Below are 23,193 nucleotides of genomic sequence, written 5' to 3'. Positions count from 1 at the left end.
GAAATATGTATTCGCGACGAGCTTTGTTTTATTCGACGGTCACGTAAACCGGGGAGAGGAGTCTGGAGAACGGTGGCCATGCAAACGAGTAATTACCGCAATACTAATAATATGTCGGCGAGAATGGATTTACGTGTCCCATTGCATTAGGGAAATTACCGGAAACGTTGCCGCAGGCTTCGTTGTTTGACGTGTAAAATCGATGACGAACGGAGCAACAAAAGCAACGGAATACTCCGATTCTGTTACTGTCCGCCGACATTACCTTCCTCTCCTTTCTCTTTCGTTCGAATTGATTACACGTACGCGGACGAGACGTTCCCAACGTACGTTCGCGGCTATTTTAACGTCACGTTTGACTCTGAGGTTTAATCACCGGAAATCGAACATCTGTCCGCCGCTTCCAGTTTTAATGTTTATCAGTAGAACGACTCGGAACATGATTGTTTGGATTTCTGATTGCGCGAATATCGGCGACGTTGGTTTCCGACTCGTACGGAACCCGTAATCAGACGTTCTTCCGTCTGGGAAATAGAAACAGCTTTATTTCAACGATCGAACAAGTTGCTTCATTTATTTTCAATATTTTGAATTCGTAGTTTCGCAGTTTACGCTTATAGGTACGCACAGTGACTCGCAAACGTATTCGAGTGTTTACTATAGTAAAACCTTTAGAGTTATATTATGCGGGATAAATGAAACATTTTGAAATTTCGTTGACGTTATGACGATATACGATCAAAAATATCAAACTGATTTGAATGTATGCATAGAGGCTATATTTATCGCAAGTGAACACTTGGATAAAAATGATTACGCGATACGAACAATGAATAATCAACTATTAAAATATTTTGATTTCAATGACTTTTATATACGCTTTATATATAACGCTCTATACATACATGTAACATTTATGTACTTTTATGTTTTCAAATTCGTCTCAAATTTCATCAACGTAGTAATCGTGGTTGTCGTGACATATTATAGCGGCAGGAAAATTTCCAAATACGTTAACGTACACGTTATATTCATAAAAAGTTTGTACAGGTGTCGAAATACTTTCGCGAGTTACGGCATCAGCGCGTAAATCTATTTTCACGATAATTGGTGATTAATGTTTAACGTTTACGCGTTATGCAAACGAGTTTTTTGACGTTGTAGCATCGAAAACAACACGATTTTAAATCGAAGATGTTATAGACTATACGTAACAGCTCGCAATTCGTTTAATCTGCGCTAATTGAGACGAACAGCGGCGCGCGAATATTCGAAGAATCGCGCTTGAATAAATACAGCATTTCGTGAAATTTCCTGTTTCCCTGCGATTTTCGCTAATTGGCGAAATTAAACGGCCGGTCAACGAGTGGAAACTTGAGAATTACTTTCATTGCTTGTAAAGCATCGTTTCGTATAATTAACGCAAGAGCTCGGTTCTCTCTATGAGATTACACACGCGATTACAGTCTTTCGTCTTATACTTTGTTACACTGTTCGAGAAATTCTACGCTCACCTTTGTAATGCCGATTGATGCTTATACTCTGGCCGTCTTCTCTCTTCCACATCAGTTTTGGCGTTGGATATCCGTCTGCTTTGCACGTCAGCGTAATATTCTGGTTCTCACGAACCGCCACTGTGCTCTCGGTGGACAACGAGTCCAAAATGTTCGGTGGTACTTGGAAAGAAATAGAGAAACACTGAAGGTCAGTTGGTCTAATTAGAAGCTGATAGATTGCCTACATTGAAACGAGTTCTCAAGCTTTTAAGTTTAAATATCGTTTGTCACGTCGGTGGTAAAAGGATCGCTTTTTTCTTCCGCAAAGTAATTCTATCGAACGTTTCGCGATGGATTCTCGTTAAAGCTGCTCGGACGTCTTCGGCGCACATAATAATGTAACAACAGCATGCTTTAAGTCGATGGAAGAAGATTAAATATGCTCACCGACAACTTGAAGGAAGCCGACCTGGCTCATCATCGGGTTCGTGTTCAGTTGGCACATATAATAGCCTCGATCGTCTTGCTGCACGTTGTTGATGTGGAGCAGCCAGGTCTTCTGGTTGTCGTGGGACACCGAGAATCTCGGTATCTTCACGACCACGTGTTTGTGAATGGTCAAGAGCATTTGACGACCCACGTGAATCCACGCCACCTGTGAATTAAATTGGATAATGTTCTCAGATCTTACTTCGTCTCTTTTCTTCTACAGCGATACAGGCGAAAAGCTCTTTCTCCTTCTATTCGAGAAATTAAACCGGTATAGTGTAAAAGCCATAACCGAGTTGATTAAATTCAAGACGATTAAATATGTTAGCGGTGAAGGTTCGGTCTTGATCACTTGGTCTCGATATAGTCGATATAATCGTTTTTCGGCTGTATCAAAGAAAATGGACTTGAAATTTTTATTTGGTAAGGAGACGTGGAGCAATTTATAGCGGTGCATACGATCAAGTAAAAAAAGGTAGTAAATTCGCGTATCAATTTCAACGGCCTGGACTTCACTTGTAGCGATATAGTTCGAATACTTAAAGAGGAAATTCATAGTTTGCGAAAGAACCATCGACGGTATATCGAATCTCCTGATACACGAGCCAGAAACGAGCGATTCGTGCGACCATTTTGCGCGCGAAATCTTTCAAATTTCCGCTCGTCAATGGGTCGCGATCCATCGGATGCTCCACAAGTGGCGGAACCCTATGCGAGGAACAAGCTGGCAACAACCGAAGAGAGAAAGAAGATGACCAGCGTCGGGTTGCGCCGCAACGACACGCTGCGCAACCCTTTCTGCATCAGAAATGCTATGAACAAACATTATTACGACCGTATTTTACGCTCGGCTGGGCTAGCGTTCCCCTAACTAAGCTCATTCCACGACAAAGCTTATGCACTTTCGAGGATTTCTGGGTTAAACTGGCTGCCCTCCCATTCGCCGTGCTCTCCTGCCACGCTACTTCTTCTTTTTCATTTCCTTGCCAACGCTCGAGAACGCTTCGTTGCACGAAAGCGCCACTTTCCCTTGTTTTTGCCTTTCCACCTTTTTCCTTCTTCGCCTTTCTTTCTCGATATACATTTAGTCGCGTCTTCGTACGAAGGTAACGTTCTAACAACTCTCGGCCTCTTTGTCTTCGATGAATCACCTTCGTCACACGGACCAAGTTGTGTCTGTTTTCTCGTGGCACGATCGGTTCATTGCTCTGGTTCATTGGAAATTTATTCGAAGAACGTGTTTGTGACGAAGAGCGACAGATTTCTAATCGATTTTATAACATAAACCAGCCAAATATAAACAGATTCTACGCTCCTTTTTCCTGTTTCTGGTCCCTTCTCATCTCATTTGAGAGTAGTCGAATGCTCCAAGAGGCGACGGTCCGCTCTATTTGTAAGGGAAACTATTCGGAAGACATTGTCCAAGTCGCACTGATTATTTTCTTTTATCTTTCCTGGAGAATACTTGCTCGCATAATTACGTAACAAGCGTACAATGCCAGGGGAATTAAGCGACTCGACGAGAGGCAGATCATTCGGCGATTCAAACTCGTGCAACAGAATTTGGAACTTTGTTAATTGTTCTCGAAAGAATGCTTCGGTAGAATCGTTCCTTTCGTAGTCAGACACAAACTACTCGATCTTAGCGAATAATTAAAGCAACCGACCAAGACTTTGGTCGATTGCAACGATTTAAAAAACACCTCTGAGCGTTTCGTTTGAAAATTTCCGAAACACGAACATACATTAAAAACATACGACTAGGAAATTACGCAGAAATTGTTTCCACGCTAAACATCGATCAAAGCGGATGGCCTGATTCGTTGATTTAATTTATCGAAAGGATCAAACGAGAGCAGACGAGGCAGCTAACAACCGCTTGAAGGAACGCCATATCGAGGCAGATTAAAGCTTTTAGTTGAAATCGGTTAATCCTTAGTTTCCAGTGTAGTCATATACGTCCTTCTTTACATCCAACGTGCCTCGTATTCCATCATATCGAAACTTCCACCGGTAGTCTCCTCCATCTCCGTTTATAATCACGTCGTCATTAGCCGCGTTCCTTCCCAAATGAATCATTCAAACTCATTAACCATCTACTACGTTACCATTTCATACGAAATATCGTTCGTTCTAAACCGATTATTAAAGGATCAAAGGTACAGTTACTGACCAAAATTTGGTCGCAATCCCGGGCGATGGATCGTGAAAAGTGAATGGCGCTCGATCGAGAAAACGAGAGCCGGCTCTCTGATGCGCAAAGGTAGCTGCCGGCGTTATATTGGCCTTTAAACGATCTCGAGGTAAAGCTCGCGCCGCTTGCGGCCTCGATTGAAATCCCTGGCACTGGTTCAAAGTCAAGCTCAACTGCCGCCGCGATACTGGCAACTGACGCTTTATATCGCGAGGAAAAAGCGTTATGTCGGTAGCGGCGAGTTTTTGTCGCGGTCAACCTGTTTAAGAAACTTTGATCGATTTTGCGCCTCTTCGTTTTTTTTTTTTTTTTTTTTTTTTAAGTGGGTATTGCTTCTGTGAAAGTTCCTTGGTAAACACCAATGTTTCTCTCTCTTTTGTAAAGTTGGCGATACTAAATTTTAGAGATATTTTACAGACTATTTGTCGACGTTTTTTCAGCTGAAAACAATTTTTATGAAGCTTCTCCTTTTGTGTTCGATGTTTTCAGTAACGGCTATCCCGTGAGTAGGATTCGACACTTTCATCTTGAACAGAAATCAACGGTGCAGGCTGCTCGCGCTTGTTGCTATCTATCGACAGTCACGCGGATGATTCAGTGCAATATAGATCGACGCGTTCATCGTGCTGGCCCGATCACTTTTGGGTTCGTGTGCCAGCGGCTGTCAACCAAATCGAGTTTTTTTGTACTCCGAAATGACCGGCACGTATAAAACCGATAAAAGGTGACGGGAAAAGGAATAAACGCAACTCGTCAAAAATGAAAAAAAAGGGCGGGAAAAACACGCTTCAAAAATGGAAGAGAAATAATTTTTTTCAATTTCACGGGAAACATTTTTTTAAAACCGAGTCGATACTTGTTCACCGATTCCGATCTAATTTCTCGCCGCTTAAACATCGTTTACAACCTTCTTGCTCCACTGCCGACCGAAGGCTTGTACGTAATAAACGTAATTAAAGACGCGTTCCGTTGCTAGAACATACAGTGGCCACGGAAAATATTCGCCGCAGGTTTCGCATTTTTATCAGGTTTTGTATTTCATTTACGTGGTATCAAATTTTCGTAGTCATACGAGAAAGTACCATTAACTGATGCAAAATTTAATGTACTTGGAGCTGATTTAATTACTACGTCAATGCTGTACAATAAATACAACGGTGTGCCGATACTTGGTCCTCGACCATTGTGTTTTCAACATTCGGTCGCCAGCATTTTGTGCTTTTTGGATTAACATTGACCGTCGATGATAGTTCCTGAAACCATTTGGAACGCGGTTCACCCGTCTCATCACGGTCCAGTTTCGAATGACAGCAATTACTCGGCGACCGTAGTCGTCGGTAGCTCGGAAGCAGTACGAGTCACGTGCCATCTTAATGTTACAAACTCTCTACGGAATCTACGCTTGTCTCGCTTTAAATACGTGCTTCGTCAGTCGTCTACAGTCTACAATACCGACGTGCCGTTGACATTCACAACGAATCTCCATTTGACCAGCAGAAACGTTCCAGCTGAATATAAACGTGATCTCTTGGCCGTAAATGTCAGCCAATTACTCAGTTCATTTATACGAACCGATCGATAACCTACATAATTAACATCTTGTCAAGCAACTCGGTTTCAGTTCGTCAAATTCAGAACGCTTGTGTAGGATTTAGCAACATCTTCGTTGGTCCTTTTGGAAAGCAGACGTCGTTATCCAGCGTGACTCTTCGTAAATCCTACGGAATTTGATTCGAATTCCAGCGAAAGGGGTGTGTTAAAGAGAATTCTAAAGCGCTGTCGTCCGGGATCCTGTCTGCAACGAAGATGAGGCGCATTTTCGAGGAAGGACATTAGCATTAACCCGTTTCTCTTCGCCATCTACATACTTCTTTTTTTACGCACGCTCGATAATCAACAGCGTGGCTCTAAATTCTTCTCGGCGAGTAATAACCCTCCGAGAAAATTCTCAGGCTCGTAAACGATACTCGTTCGCTCTCGTTCGAGAGTCGTTACAGTGGCTGTAACGGGTGCGCGTTGCTGCAAGGCGAAATTCGAAAGTGCAGCAGCCCAGGGTTGGTTAAGAAGAAACGAGGAGGAAGAAAAGACGAGAAGAAAGAGTAAATTGAGAAGAGCCAGGGGGAAGTTGGTCAGAAACGAACATGGCGAACTTTTGGGAACCGAGGCTGGTTTGGGAAATACTAATTTAGATGCAAACTGCGAACTATAAAAAATGTTAGAAACCATGGCCCGATGGTCATCCGTGAGAATACCTTTCGCGAAGCTTCGATAAGACGCACTTCAGCTATATGTGTTTTAATAAAGACTCTCGCGAATACATCAACCTGGTTACAGGCGGATCTTTGTTCTTCTTTTTCCCCTTTTCCGATAGAGGAATTCCTTAGAGCAGCGTAGTTGTTCAAACTGGCCTCCTCTTGGATGAAAGTACAGCGACTACACTACAATATCGGTACGCTGTCGCGCATGTTGTAGTATTTACGCGCTAACGAATTCGGACCAAGTAAAAATGTAAAATCTGATAGAAAGAAAAATATTTCATTGGAAAATACGAGTGTATGTCCAATACTGATTGTAATCATTGTATGTCGGACTTTGCACCTCCACGTACTTCGAAAAAGAAATATAAGAGAGGAGCAAAAGGACGATCGATTTCTCGTGTTTCCGCAAGAACGTTCTTCGATCTCATTAAATATCGTCCGAAATTAAGTCGTGTCGTAAGATAAAAAAAGAAAGGCAGAGAAAAGGGACAGGAAAGGGGGAGGCAATAGTCGTTGGAGTTTACGCGGAGTTTCTTAAAACAATCGACCAGCCGATCTAGAATTTAATTAACCACTGCATGGAATGGGGCGAAGGGAGAAAAAGTAACCGAGTGGCTGGAGAACATAACAAGATAGAAAAAGAGAGAGAGAGAATGCTAGAACGGAGAGTGGGAACGTAGGAGTGGCGGATAGAGTCAAGGAGAAAGGAGAGGAAGGTCGAACCGACGCGCAATTCCAACAACGGCGCGGCGTTTAGCGTCGAGGAGGGGAGTTGCTCGTTTTAATCAACTTTGCGAAAATATTCCCGACGTTTACCGGCGCAGTCATTAGGCCGAACTTGATTTCCCACAAGGTCGCTTTTATATTTCTCCGCGGTTTTTAGTCCTAACGTTGTTGTGGCATATTTTCTCCTCCGCCCCCCGCCCTTCTTTTCTTTTTTTTTTTACGAATGAAACATCTGCTGACAGTTGGTCGTCGTCGGAGAAATCCGAACACGTCGCCTAGTAGACCAGATGGGAGCAACTTACTCATTCCCTTTGCTGCCTGTCGTACGACGCTTCTTTAAAATGTGCGAATCGATTCGTTGACGTGGGTAAAGGGAGTTTCCGTAGTTCAGAAGCGGAGACTAGAGGGGAAAGTTGATTGGTGGAGAGATCAAGGGGAAAGATTGGAACTCTGAAAGGATGAAGTTTTGCTTCGCACAAACGCGATGGAACGTCCTTATTGTCTTGAGAAAGTTGAAGATGTATTACGGAATGTGATTAGTATCGATATTTGCAGTATCGCAGTGCCAAGTATACGTATAGTTTCTCCACTTTTTTTACTCTGATATGTACTCCGAATAGTGTAATCTACAGATTAATAACGCAGTTATTGTTGTATTATTATTATAATTATTATAAGTAATATAGTAACTCCTATATACTACCATTATTGCGTTATTACTCGCTGCTTCCGCCATGTGGATTACACGATGTGTATTATATGTTTTTTTTTTAGCCGAGGATAGCGTTTAGTATAGCCGATAACGATTATTTTTAACTCTGGATGTACCTAGATTGATGAAGTACAGGATATTTTAGGGTTGTACATACTCGTATTACATTGAAGGTACCCACACATTTGAAAATATCAGCTATAAGAGGATCATGTTCTCGAAATAAAACGATCTGTTCTGGCGAAAATGTTGTAGCTTAAAAGTAGATTTTTCGAGGAAATTAACATTCACCTGCAATCTTATCTGTAATTAGAAATGATCGATACTACTGAAATATCTAAATCTTTCAATCATAAAGAAAGATTCGATAAGATGCACAACAGACGATGATAGACTTTATCTAGGATCTAGAAAGAATCAATTGTACCAAATTCTACGTCGGACGCGATTAAAGAGGAAGAAGGAAGGTGGCGAGAAATGAATTATTCTCCGGCGCAAAAGTTTCGCGTTAATCGATAAACGTTATCACTACCTTCTCACTTGATGTTTTTCGTCGCGAAGAATACATTTCCTGGATGATGTACCACGATTTGACTATTTTCTTCGGATCTCGAGCACGAGTTAACTCGACGATTTATCGGCGCGGTAATTAAAGATAATTTCACAGATCACGAGAAGCGACTCACGGCGACACGCGACGTCCAAATCGTCGGCGCGTCGTGGCGCCGACGCCTGACGCACGCTCGCACCGCTGTAATTCGGTTAGCAAATTAATTATTAAATTCATCTCCTAATTAGCTAATTACAGAGTACGCGCAGCCGTGCCGCCTCCACTTTTTCCCCTTTTACCGGAACAGCTCACCTCCCTCGTCTTTCCGTTCCGTCGATAATGGACACGTGTTTCAACGTGTTCAATGTTTTTGATCTCGTCATGTCTCACGCCTATTGTATTCTAATATCTCGATAACGCGTTGATAGATTCATAAGAAGTTCAATGCGAGTGGAAGTAAAGGCGATATCGTTCCATTTTTTTCGGATGGCACTTGCAATTACGAAAATATCAAGATTGATAAAGAACACATTTACTTTCCCAGAACTGAATTCGTTCACCTTCTGAGAAATATTGTGTTTGTTAATCGTTAATAATAGAAACATTTTTGTAAAGAGGGCACAACGTATTAAAATTTAGAGCGAATTTTACTGGAAAGAAGTACGTTCATCGTTTAATCGATTAGTGAGTTAAATAAAGGGCACGATGCTGCGTATATTCAACATCGAGCATGAAAAAGTTAATGAGTTACGAAGCGCTTGATAGATCCAGTATAATGATAAATTAATTTTGTACTTACAAAATGTAGGTGGCTTGTTTATACGACGGACGAAACTAAATTACATTATATTTGTAAAATATTTTTAGTAGACTGCGGATGTTTATTCAAATTCACGTTCATGTGAACATAATAAAAGAAACGAGAATTAAATAGAGATTTATTTCATTATTTAAAAATATTATGAATACTTTACTTTAATATTATAACGAATACTCACTCTCTTTACTGGATGTTTTATACATTTCTGCACGTTACGTGTATTCAGTACATTTCTACATAAATTCATGAACAATCGTGGCGTACTGATCAAAGATCGTCGCTATATATGGAACAACAAATTTTATATGAAGCAATTGTTTACCTTCTTCCTCGTCGTAAGATATGAAGATGCGTTATTTATTAAAGAATTTTCCTTCTGCGTTAAATCAATTCTTCGCTTACCGGCTTTTCTTTTGCAATTTAAACAATACTGTACGCCTACAGATACGATAACTGATAAATGAAAAAATAACTGAACGATTAAATGATTAAACCGTAACTGTTTTTATAATTTGCGGAAAATTTGAATTTCTTATATTCAAGATAACGAACGATCAAAGATCGATGGCGAACAAGGCGACCGTCTATGTTCTTCATATTCGGCGTATTTCGGCCTCGCGTTGCAATTTCCGACGAGTATAATGGAACAAAATTGCGGCACGTCTGCCTCTCCTTGCAACCTAATCTACGAAACCGTACATATCGCGAGTCATTTTTTTCAATTTGCCGTCCATCGTACCCGAAGAGCACGTAACGAATACGCGTACCGAGTATTCTACAAGCGGACCAAGCGTAGGAATTCATTTGAACGAAAGAGTTTCATCGTGATTCCCTGGCTTCGTGGTATAATTAAATTCGAGGAAATTGACAAAGTCGTACGGTTTCTTTCAGTATCGGCTGAAACATTCTAAATAGGGAACGAGCGAAGATACTTCGTTGCAGGCGTTAAATAGAATTTTCTGGCGTTCCGATCAAAGAGCTGGAAGTCGACTCGGTCCCTCGGGACTGTACCAGTGAAACGTCGAATCTAATGAGACTGTTAGATCGGTGAAATGGGTGATACACGATTTCAAAGTCGAGGGAAAAACTGGCAGGCCGATTGTTTCTCGCTGTTCGTTCTCGAAAATAACGTTCCAACGTCGTCGTCTGTGCAGACTGAAACGCGTGCTCGTTGGCTGGCGAAGAACGCGGATAAAAAATTGATGAAACCGCGGAAAAGTAGATTCTCTTTTTACGTTTGATCGAAAGCCATAGGTGGAACGGCGAGCAATGATGGAACGACGAGGAGAACGGGAGGAAGGATCGATAATGGTTAATACGTTCCTGGCGGTGGTTCTCCGGCCCAGGCAAGGTATCGTGATTCGATACGATTTTTCCGGATTGATTTTATTGGAACAGATTAAAGGACAGACTACGCGTTCGTGAATTGCGTCCCATCGGTAGATCGTACGATACCGATGGAAAAGCCGGGATAGCGACTGACGTGTAACGAACCCCTTCGATTCGGTAGCAAACGGAGAACGTGGTTCAAAAGCGTACTCCATCACGCAAAATAATGTTTCCGCGTGTACCGTGAAGCAACGAGCTTTAATGAAACGTTAATCTGGAATGGAGAAACGTAAGCGAACCGGCATCGAATAAATTGTTAAAATATATCGGGCGAAATTTCGAGCTGCGTTCGGCCCAGTAAATTTCCACATAACATTTCCATTTGTTTACGCCAATATCGATCAGTAACCTTTTAATACCGGACAAATTTCGCTACGATATTGTAAATCAGTTTTGACGTTTTATAGCGCACTATAAAATTGTTTTGATCGCTCAATAACTAGGCTGCGGATTCTCATGCATCTATGAACAAATTTTAATCTCTGCAAGTTTATAGAACCAGCGTGATATCACAAAATCTGTAAAATAATCGAAATGAAGTATTCGCCATTTAAAACGTGTAATGGATCTCTGTTTTAGAATCCACAAAAATATAGCAATTATTTTGCAAACGTTCCGGACCAATTTCATTTTTTCTTTTTTTTTCTCTTTTTTTTCTTTTTTCTTTATTTCTACAGAAAATACGTAATTTATATAAGTATAGAAAAGATCCGAAGATTCTTGAAAGAGTAGAGGAACGATCGTACGGTATGGGACATTTATCGATCTACCAACCTTCGTGGTAACATGTCCATTTATGGTTTCTTAAGGAAAAGGAAAATGACACCGATCGTCGGGGGGAAACGTCTTCCTCCGTGAAGTTATCGGTTCTGATCGCGGGTGGAATCGACTGAAAAGGCCTCAATTTTTATTCTTAGAACGTAGAGGGCTGCGAACATCTTTATGTTTCTCCGGTATAATGGTCGAAGCAGTAAACGCGGATGAGCTTACAGTTTATTGTCGCCGCATAGTAACGCTCGTCTCTTCTTTCATAAAAATGCATCAGCCGAATTATTAAAATTCTTCTGGCTTTGCAACGCTCGTTGTTTCTCTAAGAATTCGCACATTTTTGTCCCGTTACTGGAGTTACGTATAATGAATTATCATCGCCGTGCTTATTAACCATTCACCATCCACCCCATTCCTTTGATTCCCGTTTATACTTCCAAGCTACTTTCGCTGTAATATCTGACTTTTCTAAGATTTTTTCTCTCAACCAGGATAATGTTCAATGGATAGGTACTGGAGGTATATTAATTTGCATTTCCGCTCACGTTCTACCACCTCGAAATCTTTCGTCATTTAATACTATCTTGATTCAATCCGAGAAAATTGTTATTTTAGCCTGCAGAATTTAAGATCCTAAAAGTTGTAACGTATTTGAAGGATGTACAGTGACTTTAATCTATGCAGTATTAATTCTTGCATGAAATTACACGCGAATAATTGAATTCAATTTAATTAATATAGATAATATTTATAATTACTCACTCTCCTTTGACGCAAACGTAGATATACACTTATCTCGAGAAGGATGTAAAGACGAATAATTATTATTCCTTTCATTTCCTTTAATCCACTCACGTTTCCCTTCCTTTCTCCCTTCTCCTAATCCTCTCTCGATTTTTCTTCTTTCCCGATCTCCTCCTTTCCCTCTGCGTACTTTTTCATCAATCTCACGTCCACCCAATATATACGAAATATGTATCTATCCAATACCAATCAATGGCGATACAGAGATTTCACGTATCACAGTATCTACTTTCCACTGACTACACCTACGTAGAAAATGTGTCTATTTATACGAAGAATCTTGTACGTATCCGTCAGATCATTCACGATGTTCGCTTATTAAATTAACCTTGTACGTGTGCTTTGTTACCGAAATTCTTTAAACTCAGCGCCCGACTCTCCCTTTACCGCAAATTGTCCCTTCGTCGGTTGAAAATCAAATTTCCATCGGTTGCGTTGGATTCCTTGAAAGGGATCGAACAAAGGAAGGATTCGAATCCCTTTGGAATCCGGTTGGAAAGAGGACGGGCGCGACAGTGGCAATTTTCCCGACACGGCACGTTGTCGTTCAGGAACTCGCGTTCGTAATTGGCTCGGACTAATAAGCGCCTTCAACCGACCGGCAATGTCTTCTCCGAGGTTCCCGCGTGCAGTCACGTGCACGTGCGTGGAAGACATGCAGACGGGGATGCGGCGCAAGTTTCGGCCCGGAACACGTGCCGCTCCCATCTACCTAGCAGCGGTGCTCAATCATCTCTTGGCCACGTAATTGCGCGAAATTCTTCGTGATAACGGGATCGTGGCCGAGACTATCGCTCTTGCGACTTCCTCGTGCCACGGTCGGGCGTATCGTTTCCCATCTGCCTTCCCGGCGCTCTCTATTTTACAAGAAAGAGATCGCAATCGCCGTTGTATCGTAAACTCTGAATTTACCGAGAAATTTCGTTATCTTACGTTACGCGGGCAGCGCAAATCGGTCGTCGTTTCGAAACCGCTCCAAAGGATTCGAAGGTTATGAACGTATACCAAGATTATCGAGAAATCGCTATTTTAAGACATTTCGTAAGTGGAAATAATTCTGTTTGTACAGAATATATAGAGAAAATGACTAACATTTACGTCTATCCCGTCGCTTGTTTCGTTTCATGGACTTTAAGAGTGATAAATGCGATGCGCATATAAGATAGAGAGAAAGATTAGCCGGTATAATGCTAGCCGGTAAAATGAAATTGTTTGTAAATTCAAAGATAAGCCTCCGACGATGACTTTTTACACGAACCTTTTTTTTATCGCTTTGACTTCCAGAATCGACCCTATGAATAGCACCCCCGCCCCCTACATTTTGTGGTAGCCTATATACGTGTATATTTGAATCGTGGAGAGATCGCTAAATAAAATAGTCAGAACATGAAGAATTGCCGGACGCGGAAAACTTGCTACGATATCATAGGGTAAATTAACCATGATATACAATTCTACCAGTTTTCAAATTATGTTGAAATCGGTGAAACGTAATGAGAAAATCCGCTTGGCACGAAATCAAATTAAATGTAAATAAAAATCGCATCGACCCCTTGAAACTTGGCTGGCGAAATATTTACCGCCGTCGCGTCACTCTCTACCTGTTTCAAAATTTAATTCGAACCAACGCGACGGCGCCAGTCGCCGAACCGTCTGCGCTTCTCATTTCCTGCATTTAAAAACCAAACAGATTCCGCGTTGCAATTTCGAAATGCCGACGCTTCGAACGCCCTATTGAAAATATTTCTCCCTAGAATTTTCCAATCTTAACGTCTCTATCGTACCTACGTACGCTATAAAACACCCATCTATATACACCTACTATCTCTCTCTCTCTCTATATATATACATACACAGGAAAATTTTCCATAATCTCTCCTCCATGGACAGAATATAAAGAGAGTGCTATTCTCGACAAAGGTCCCGCGATTTATTCGCCTGTTTTTCAGCCTACGGTGGAGCTGGTTTCTCTCGATCCGTCTCGTGGATGGTCGCTGGTTCCGCTGGCCGATATGTTTGTTCGCGTGTAATGTCGATCTTGCCGTAGGCTGGCCTCGTAGTTGCCAACATCGAGCTCCTCCACGGGACAACTGATGCGTTTCCAATAGCGGCGGCGAGGCGCAGTGGCGGAGGCGGTTGCATAACAGCGGTCCTCCGATGCTGGTCGGTGGGAGGCATCGAGCTGGTCTGAGATAACGTCGAAGAATCCGCCCCTGGATCGTGGAGATTGCGGTCCACGGCAGAAAAGAACCGATGGAAATTACCGACACGCCAGCCAACGGGAGAGGAAGCATTCGTGGGAATTGCGGTAATGCTAATAACTCCGGGATCTTCCGATGCAGTGCTAGTACATAATTGAACGTCAGAGAGGATAGGGAAAAGACAGCGAATAAACCGAAAGGACGAACGAGAGAAGCGCGCGAGCCGCGTTACATTTCCGTTTGCTCGCCGTCTCCTTTCAACCAGGCTACGTCTTTTGTTCTTCCTCCTCGTTTAATGATTTACGACCGCGAAACTGGTAAATGCTCGAGTAATATGGAACACGCGTTACGCGCTCCACCAATATTATCCTAATGAGCGATCGTGTGTACCGATGCAAACGTTTCTCGTAATTCTTTTTCTTTGCCTTCTTTCTCCCTCTATCTCTCGTCCTTTCTTTTTTCTCCGATCTTCTTTATTACTGTACCAGCCGATCTTTTCCCTTTTATTTTCCTTTGCCCGCTGTTCTATAACCTTAATCGATGGCTACGCGTGCCGGCCAACGGATGAATTATCGCGGTGATCTTGCTCCGGCGTGGTTTTACACGCGCGATAATAGCAGAGATGTTTAAACGATCGTTTCCGAGAAAATGAACGGCCATTCTCGTTTTCATTTCCCTTTCTGTTTATTCTTAATCTTCTTTTTCTGCTGTTCCGTAGCTTGAAAGGAACGGCGATTGCTAGGTAACGTAATGCTATTTCTACTTTCGTTCTTACTGATATTGGTTCTTTAACGACGACTCCCCTTTAGATTATATTTTTCATTCGGTATCTGTTTCATGTCGAGTCTCTCGAACTCGTTGGATTCTTCAAAGGAAAGGAAACTAATTACAAGCTAAATGAATTGTCTCTTAGCCCCTTTTTCTGTCGTTAAAGATCACTGTACAGTTGATAGCTTGGCAGTCGGAATGAGTCGAGGATAATGGCGAGAAGTATGCTGAAAAGCATTATTTTTAAGAACGTTTGGAAAGATGGATCACAAATAAACTCAAACCAACTGTGCACCAAATCGGCCACAAGTTTGTCTTGTACGAGCATGATAATTCGATTAATCTGAATGAAATTGAGATGTATTAAACGTATAGGTGTATTTAATAATGTAACGATTGGATGAATTGGATGAATAGTCTGACGTATTAAAATCAGTATAAGTACAAATACAGAGATAATGTATGCCAGTTGTAATCTCGTCGCCTGCTCGATGTTACTATGCCGATCGAAGAAAGGATAATACTCTGTCATAGGGAGCACGTTCACACATTTATACCAACGAACGTAGCACAAAAAGTTAATCTTCCTATTTGTGTAACTCTGGCTGAAGATTACAAGAAACGGCAATAACAATCTGTTCAGTGTTCATTTGCCTCTTGACTTTGTAAACCAAAACAACGTTACTATTCAATGGCACAATAATAATAATATCCCTCAGATTAGAATTTTCCGTTTCAACTTTTTCAACGCTCATGCGCCGTTACGAAACTTTATCCGTCCAGACGATGCAAAATAGTTTCGTCAGTTACCGTGAATATGTTCGATTATGTTAATCGAATTGCACAGGACAAGCGAGACGACGGAAGTTGTTCATCGAAAGGAGCATCATTCGCATCCTTTGAAAACCAGCTATTCTGCACGGTGACACCGTGTTTATTCGGTTTTTGAAAACGCTATTCACGTTGTAGTGGGCGACACTTAGAGCTCTAGTTCGGTTCAACGGGCTCCTTCGTGCGCGTCGTTCCATTTAAAATCGTCGCGACAAAAGTATTTCGAGCGTGCACACCGCGACAAAACGTTTCGCCAGCAGCAGCGAATATTTTGCCTTGGAGGGACGGCCCAGGGAATCGATATATCGGGAGCAGATAGCGTAAATATTTTAGAACGCGGCGACGTTACAACGTCTGCGGCGGCGTTTATTATTTACACGCGATATTGCGTAATAATGGAACCATGGACGTGCGCTTACGTAAGCGTCAGGTCCTGCTTCAACCGCGCAGCACCTCTCGCGAGATAGCTTTCAGAGAAAATTCGATAGTGCAAACCGAGATCGTCACTGTGTGTGTGAATCATCCCGTTGCGTCATTTTTAACTTTTCGTCGTACCTCCCTCTCTCGTGCGACCAATCAGACAAATTTCAACCTCGTTGAATCTTGTTCTTCGCAAAATACGTTCATAATTCAAAGACGTAAATTCACGTGCTTAACGCGTTATCTTCGAACGTTTGATTACAACGAACGGCTGAAAGAAAATGTAAGAATCGTAAAGGGAGCTTTGGCACAAGAAGCTTCTCGACAGCGCAGAGAGAGAGAGAGAGAGAGAGAGAGAGAGTTACGCGTACATATGTTAGCGAAACTTGGAAACTGCATAGAACGATATGACATTGATTCTTCGATTTAATTACCTTATAATTACCGAGGTTTTCAACGACACAGGGTAAGCTGACGTCTCTCCCCAATGGCACCGTGACGTTCGGTATTGGCTCGGCAAACATTGGTCGATCGGAGAGAGCTGCACAGATAGAAAATTCCATTAATCGCTAGTTTCTTCCTGCTGTTAATTATTTGATGTTTCGAGGAGACGATTTCACAGATCGACGCTCGACATGGGTAAATTTATCGTCCGATACAATCATCGAGAATATTCATCTTGCTTTTTATAATAATACGACGAAACGATATTTACTATCTACTACGGTATTCGCTTTTAATATTCATCGACGTGGTTCGTTTTAGATCGTAAACCATTGATACCTTGTCGAAATGAGAGGTCAGAGGATGTTTTTCGATACAGTTACGTACGATGTCGGTCGAGATAGAAACGCATGGTAGGTGAGAAACAAGTTTCCAAAGAAGACGAAAAGGAAGAGGAAGAGGAAGAGGAAGAGGAAGAGGAAGCGGGTCACCGCGAGTCATACCAGTCAAGAAATCCGTTGGGAAAGTTTCGGAATTGGTCAAGGGTGAAGCAAGGCGGCAGTTGGTTGATCGTTCGAGTGAAAGAGGAAACCGTCGATTTTATCTCGAAGCTGCATTTATCGGAAGCGTATACAGAAGAAAGCGAGTCTCCAACTGGAAATTGTATAATATCACGTCGCGATAAATTATCTCGCTTACTGATATCTTATGTATGATAAAATCCGTCAAATATTTTGCAACTGAACGTTTACTCTGCCGATGTAATCCTTACGCCGTGTGATTGTCATGACTTTCGCGACTATCATGAACAACCTACGAAGGTTCTTATAAAGTCATATCTTATATGACATATTATATATGAGGTATTATATTAGGCTGGATAAAACGATTGGTTGTCCAATATTTTTATAAATGATATCTGTAATTAAGTCTAGTATTATAAATAAAAATGGAATCTAGGTACAAGTCGACATTAACGAGCAACATGTACCATCCTCGGCTTAAGTTATTAAGATATCGTAAGAAATTATTTATGAAGTTTACGAACTAGTTTATGCTAGAAAATCATGTTTATGTGATACTTTGTTAATCAGTTACGTGACAACGTGTTTACCCATACATATGGATTATACCAGCACGATAAATCCGTGCAGGAAGACTTTTCGAGAGACTTTACAAAGTCGCAGCATCCTCTTAAACTCCGATTATGATTGATTTCGCAGCGTTTCGAGCGCCGTCAAAGAATAACGTCGCAGATACCATGATGATGGATCGGTCTGTGATTAATGAGAAGAATTAATCATAGCGTCGCTGTTCGATGTTGCGAGATTACCAACGCTGCCTTGCTTCTTGCGCATCTCCTAAACGATCGTTAGTTCTTCAAGGTTTTCAAATCTGTAGCAATCGGTACAGCAGGCTGCTAGAGAATTTCCGGTTATTTGATTAGAAGAACGAGCTTCTGATTCCAATCATCGTTTCGTATAATGTTTCGGTATCGCTTATAAAGAAAAAAGAAAACAGAATTTATATCTTGATAGCATGACACGACTCTGCTCTAAAAATTATATAAATCGTGTAACGCGTGTGTGTTACGAACGTTTTGTGTCTCTCGAAAAAGATCAATTTACAGAATGTTCACTTATCGATATTCTTATCTTATCAATTTTTCTTCCCAACCGTCCTTATATCACTTTTCGTAGCTTGTTTTTGTATCGCTAAATTGTAGCTTTAAAATCATCGTGCTGCCCATTATCAACTGATCCTTCTTCAACTCAACGTTCATATGGTAGAGTACCTGTGTAGTTCCTCGGACCAAACGCTATTATTGTCATGGAACTGTGTATCATTCCGCGAAGCGTAATTTCGTAACCTAATCGTATACAGTGCCTTTGAATCCGTGTCGTGATAGTACCAATGTCGTATTCCGAACTTTTATTTTGAACAGAGCCATCTGATATTCTACTCAGGAATACAGCTGGACGCTATTCTTCGGTAATCATTGAGTTTCTCAATAAATCCTGCAGAGGTGAGACAATTTCACACGAAACACATACGAGGACAAATTTTCGAAGCATTGTACACAAGTTTGTGCGTAAGTAATCTCGTCTCTTAATCTCGTGTTTGTAACGCTAGAGCGATAAATAAAATCCGGTAAGAGAAAGAAACGCTGGTGGAGCGTGAACTTGTCGGCGATTTATTTCGTTTCGTTCTACTTAGAACGTTCTATCCGTCATTCGCGAAATTTGACGCGGGTATTTGATAAACGGAAAGGAATCGCGGCCAGATGATCGTTAAAGAGAGTCATCGCGGTACAAGTTCCTTTCGTAAATCACGACATCGGACGCACGTGATTCTCCGTCTTCCTTGATACTGTTCCGACGGAAGTTGCGGTGTCGTTCAAGCACGATTGTAAGGGACTAAGTTTTACGATTGAGTTGATATAAGGAGCGAAGTTATACGCCGCTAAGTCGCTCCATTTCCTCGAGGAAAGCCTCTTAATCGAGCGATCCGCGTCACTCGCGAGCAAGCTGTACTATATAAGTTTCAATTTCGTCGGCGATCTGTCGATAAAATCTGTTCGTTCCGATAGCGAGCTCGCTTTCAATCGTTTCAAATCGATCGTTGCCTCTTGTCTGTGCCGTTTTATATACGTTCCGTTCGCCCTCAATCTTATTTTCATTTACATTTTTCACTATAAATTAATCCTTTCAAGTTCGTCTTCTTATTTCTCTTTCATAAGATATCATAAGTTTCAAGGGAACAAGGGAAACAGTGTTTTAGGAAACGGAGTAGGCGGATGGAACACGATCCACCAGTACTTTGCTATGACCTCCGTGATCCGTCGAGCGTTTCGCTTTCCCACAAACAAACCTGTTACAGTTACAGTTCCATATGGATATGATATACAACGGTACTACATTATTTCATCCTACTTACTTAATTTCAAAACAAAGCGCCCCGTCAAAAGCTACTAATTTAATATTTTCAGCTTATTTTCGCAGGATAGTCTCCTGCCGATTATTTACTCCTGTCCAGCCTGGAACAAGCCATGTTCGGCTATACAGTAGGACCTCTAATACGTGTTATACGTATCCAAGAGCAAAAAAGAGTAACATGCTCCGTAATAATAACTGTTTCATTATACATACTGTAAATAACTCTAACTTATCGCACGAGTGTTGATTGTAAAACTGTGCCTCATATCAATTCAAAGACGCAGATATTTTCATATAGGAAATGAGTCATTTTTATGATTAGATCGTCAATGTCTATACCGAATCATCTCTTCATACGTAGAACGATCCCATAACGGATAGCACAGACGGCTCAATGATTCGTCCAACGGCTATTAATTGGTTTAAAAAATAATGGAATGTCTCTATTCATCCATAGTTCCCCCACCGAGCAGAGTCGATGCCTTCTTCGGGACTAGCATAGACATAACAGCGTGCACATCGCATTTGACCACCACCAACTCTAGGCCAGTCGGCTTACAACTGCTGACACAGTCGGTAGTTGCGCGATTCGTGGTATTTCTATAGCGGTTGGCATCGCTCTTGCGTTTTACAACAATCTTGCATTCTCGATATTTTTCACGTTTGATCGCGCGAAGTCTCCATTTGATTTCATTCGATTGTTCGGTTTTCTTTTGATTGTTTGGTTTGTCTTAAAACGAAGTTTGTCGGTCCCAGTTAAAAAAAAAAAAGCCGAATACAAGGATAAAATAAGAAGAAACCATAGATGACAACCGAAGTTGGCGAATCACGATCGAAACATAGTAGGAGGAACGACACATCGGATGTTCCTCGAGATGAGAACGCGAGGAGCGCACCGAAGGACGAGAGGACAACCGAGGCGAATACGCGAAATTTATGAGACTTTCAGAGAGTAAACTGCGAACTGCGCCGATTTCCGACACATTCCTTCATCGAACACCTGTGTCCCACATTCGGATTCCACGTTGGACGCGTCGTGGCAATGGTGAACCATCGATCACAAGCTTTATCATTCTTTCCATCGTCGATCCTTCGCCGGAAACGGACTCCTCCCTTTTTGCATTTGACGTGTTCCGATACAATCGCGTCTCGATGCACGAAATTTCTAAGAATCGCGAACGATTAAAAATGGTCGCGAGTGCAGTGTCTATGGTGAACTTTAAAAACCAACAGATTTTTAGCCAAATTTCGTTGCAATTCGACGGAAAGATTTCGATTTCCATAGACTTGCCTCGATCACGACGCAATTGTTCAATTTTCGATTGATTTCGCTTGTGAGAAAACTCGTTTCCATGGAGAACCTTAACATTTGTATAATCACGTAAATTCGTAATTTTCACGACATTCGAAGAAACAGAAATTTAGCCAAACTTTTTTAACGAAAAAAAAAAAAAAAAAAAAAGAAGAAAACAGAATGAGGACAGAGATACGTTTGATTTGACGCGTGTCGATTACAAAATTTTCGATCGACAAGAGAGAGGCGGGTCGGCAACGATTTTGGTGGTCATTTTCCATCAAATCTGATAATATCGCGGACCGTTTCTTTTGCTCTTCGTAGCGTTGTTATCTGTATCAGCCTGTTGCGTGTGTCAACGAATGATAAGAAACGATAAGAATAACACTTCGTTAATTTTCTTTATCGTTTATCTATTAGCCGTCGGGTAATTTTTACATATTCAATCAGTTTCATTGTTGTACTCTACGGGCATAGTTCTTCAAGTAATAAAGGTACACTCTATTTAACGTTTACGTTCCTCTAAATTACTTGAAAGTATTTTAAGTCCAAGGAAAACGTTCATTTTCATTCTAGGTTACGTGACTCGCAGAAAAATTTATCTATAACTTTAGTGCATAATCGATCCATTACCTTTGAATAATATATTATAAGTGCTTTTTCTGAGTCGTGAAATATTCAAAAAGTTACGATAGTTGTAGCGTAACTAATTGTATATCTAGTGTTCTTAATAGACTACTATCACAAGCAATACATTTGCTCATCATTCGTTACCTCTACATGACTCATTAACTGTTCGTTAGAATACTTTGCACATTTCATTTAAACTCTCTTCAAGATCAATTCAGCTGGTTTCTCGAACGTAACAAACGTATTTTTGACTGCGCGACCAAGAAAAAAAAAAAAAAAAAGAAAGAAAGAGGAACCAACGATACGTCGGGATTTTTGTTAGTTAAAAATTAAAATCGGCAAGACACAGAAAAACAGATGAGAACGATCTCGTCAATGAAAATCACGCAACATTCTTTTTCAGCAACGAGACAAAATTCGAAACAAAACGAATAACCATAGATGACCGATATGAAATTATGGGTGATTGGAAAAAACAGCTTGGTCGTCCTTACGATCTTCACGATCGCTCTGTACGTTCTGTTTTTCTGCTTCGACTGGAGCGACGACGATCATTTACGCTTCAGGCAAGTCTTTGACGAGGATCTACGATACGCGAAAACGGCGAAGAAAATCCTATTTTGGACCAAGATGTTCAGCAACGAGACATTTTACATGGGCACAGGCTACATCGCCCGCGATTGCCCTATGAACAATTGTTACGCGACTAACAAGAGAAATGTGGTGAATCTGACGGACTTCGACGCAGTTTTATTTCATGGAAACGATCTTGATCTGAAAAATTTGCCAAAGAACAGGAGTCCACGGCAGTGGTATGTTTTCGTGAATCTGGAAAGCCCGGCCAACAGGCCGATAACTAACCACTTTTACGAGGATTTCTTTAACATCACGATGACATACAGATTGGACAGCGATATCGTGTGGACTTATGCAGTCGTTAAGGATGCTCGTACCAACGTAAATGTGGCGCCTAGCAGAAATGTGAATTGGAGCGCCTTTTACGCTGGGTCAGGTAATGAAATCAGGAAGAAAATGTGGATGAAACGCGGAGAAAATTTCGAAGCTTCTAAAGATAGCCTTGTTTAAGCAATCCTTATTTATTATATTTATTATCTGTTTGAGAAATTTGTCCGTTCTCTTCATCCTTTGCTATAATTGCGACGATCAAACTTGATACCTGAATGTCGAACTGATCTACCTCTAACTAATTCTTTTATATCCGATAATTCAGTAGTTACAGCAAGCATTTGCTCGGATCGTGTCATTGGGAAACAAGTGTTTTTTATTGTCGATAATAAACGAAGAAAAATTTATTTACAATCTAAGGAGCATACTATTTTGAAAGGCTAAGATACTATAACGTAAATCATCTCTTGTTTGGTCGAAGAAACGATACTGTAATAAATCATATACATTCTTGTTTGGATCTGTTAGTACACGAGAGAGTAAAAAACAAAGCAATA

The 23,193-nt window shown here is 41.2% G+C and overlaps 2 protein-coding genes across 15 annotated transcripts in view; one reads left to right on the top strand and one right to left on the bottom strand.

Moving 5' to 3' along the window:
• LOC122570491 (lachesin-like) overlaps positions 1–23,193 on the bottom strand; it is a 269,681-nt gene that overhangs the window by 59,414 nt on the left and 187,074 nt on the right. For 7 of the 8 annotated variants that reach the window (XM_043732905.1, XM_043732867.1, XM_043732929.1 and 4 more), the window contains 3 exons: positions 16,861–16,967; positions 1,944–2,151; positions 1,515–1,676 (listed from right to left, as the gene is read on the bottom strand). In XM_043732905.1, the coding sequence (XP_043588840.1) occupies positions 1,515–1,676; positions 1,944–2,151; positions 16,861–16,967 (477 nt within the window). Of the gene's footprint in view, positions 1–1,514; positions 1,677–1,943; positions 2,152–16,860; positions 16,968–17,209; positions 17,693–23,193 lie in introns of those variants that run through there. The other variant, XM_043732919.1, reaches the window with a different exon arrangement.
• Positions 1–23,193, top strand: part of LOC122570527 (alpha-(1,3)-fucosyltransferase C-like) — a 118,506-nt gene that overhangs the window by 88,876 nt on the left and 6,437 nt on the right. Inside the window, exons 1-2 of one of the 7 annotated variants that reach the window (XM_043732967.1) lie at positions 18,947–18,962; positions 22,134–22,742. The exons of 1 other annotated variant lie outside the window; for it this stretch is intronic. In XM_043732967.1, the coding sequence (XP_043588902.1) occupies positions 22,172–22,742 (571 nt within the window). In that variant the 5' untranslated portion in view covers positions 18,947–18,962; positions 22,134–22,171. Of the gene's footprint in view, positions 1–14,253; positions 14,273–18,946; positions 18,963–20,307; positions 22,743–23,193 lie in introns of those variants that run through there. 5 more of the 7 variants (XM_043732959.1, XM_043732950.1, XM_043733003.1 and 2 more) reach the window with 5 other exon arrangements.

Source organism: Bombus pyrosoma, linkage group LG1 (assembly GCF_014825855.1).
Source record: "Bombus pyrosoma isolate SC7728 linkage group LG1, ASM1482585v1, whole genome shotgun sequence".
Lineage (NCBI taxonomy): Eukaryota > Metazoa > Arthropoda > Insecta > Hymenoptera > Apidae > Bombus > Bombus pyrosoma.
Note: the sequence above shows the minus strand (reverse complement) of the source record. Positions and strands in the feature narration are given on the sequence as shown.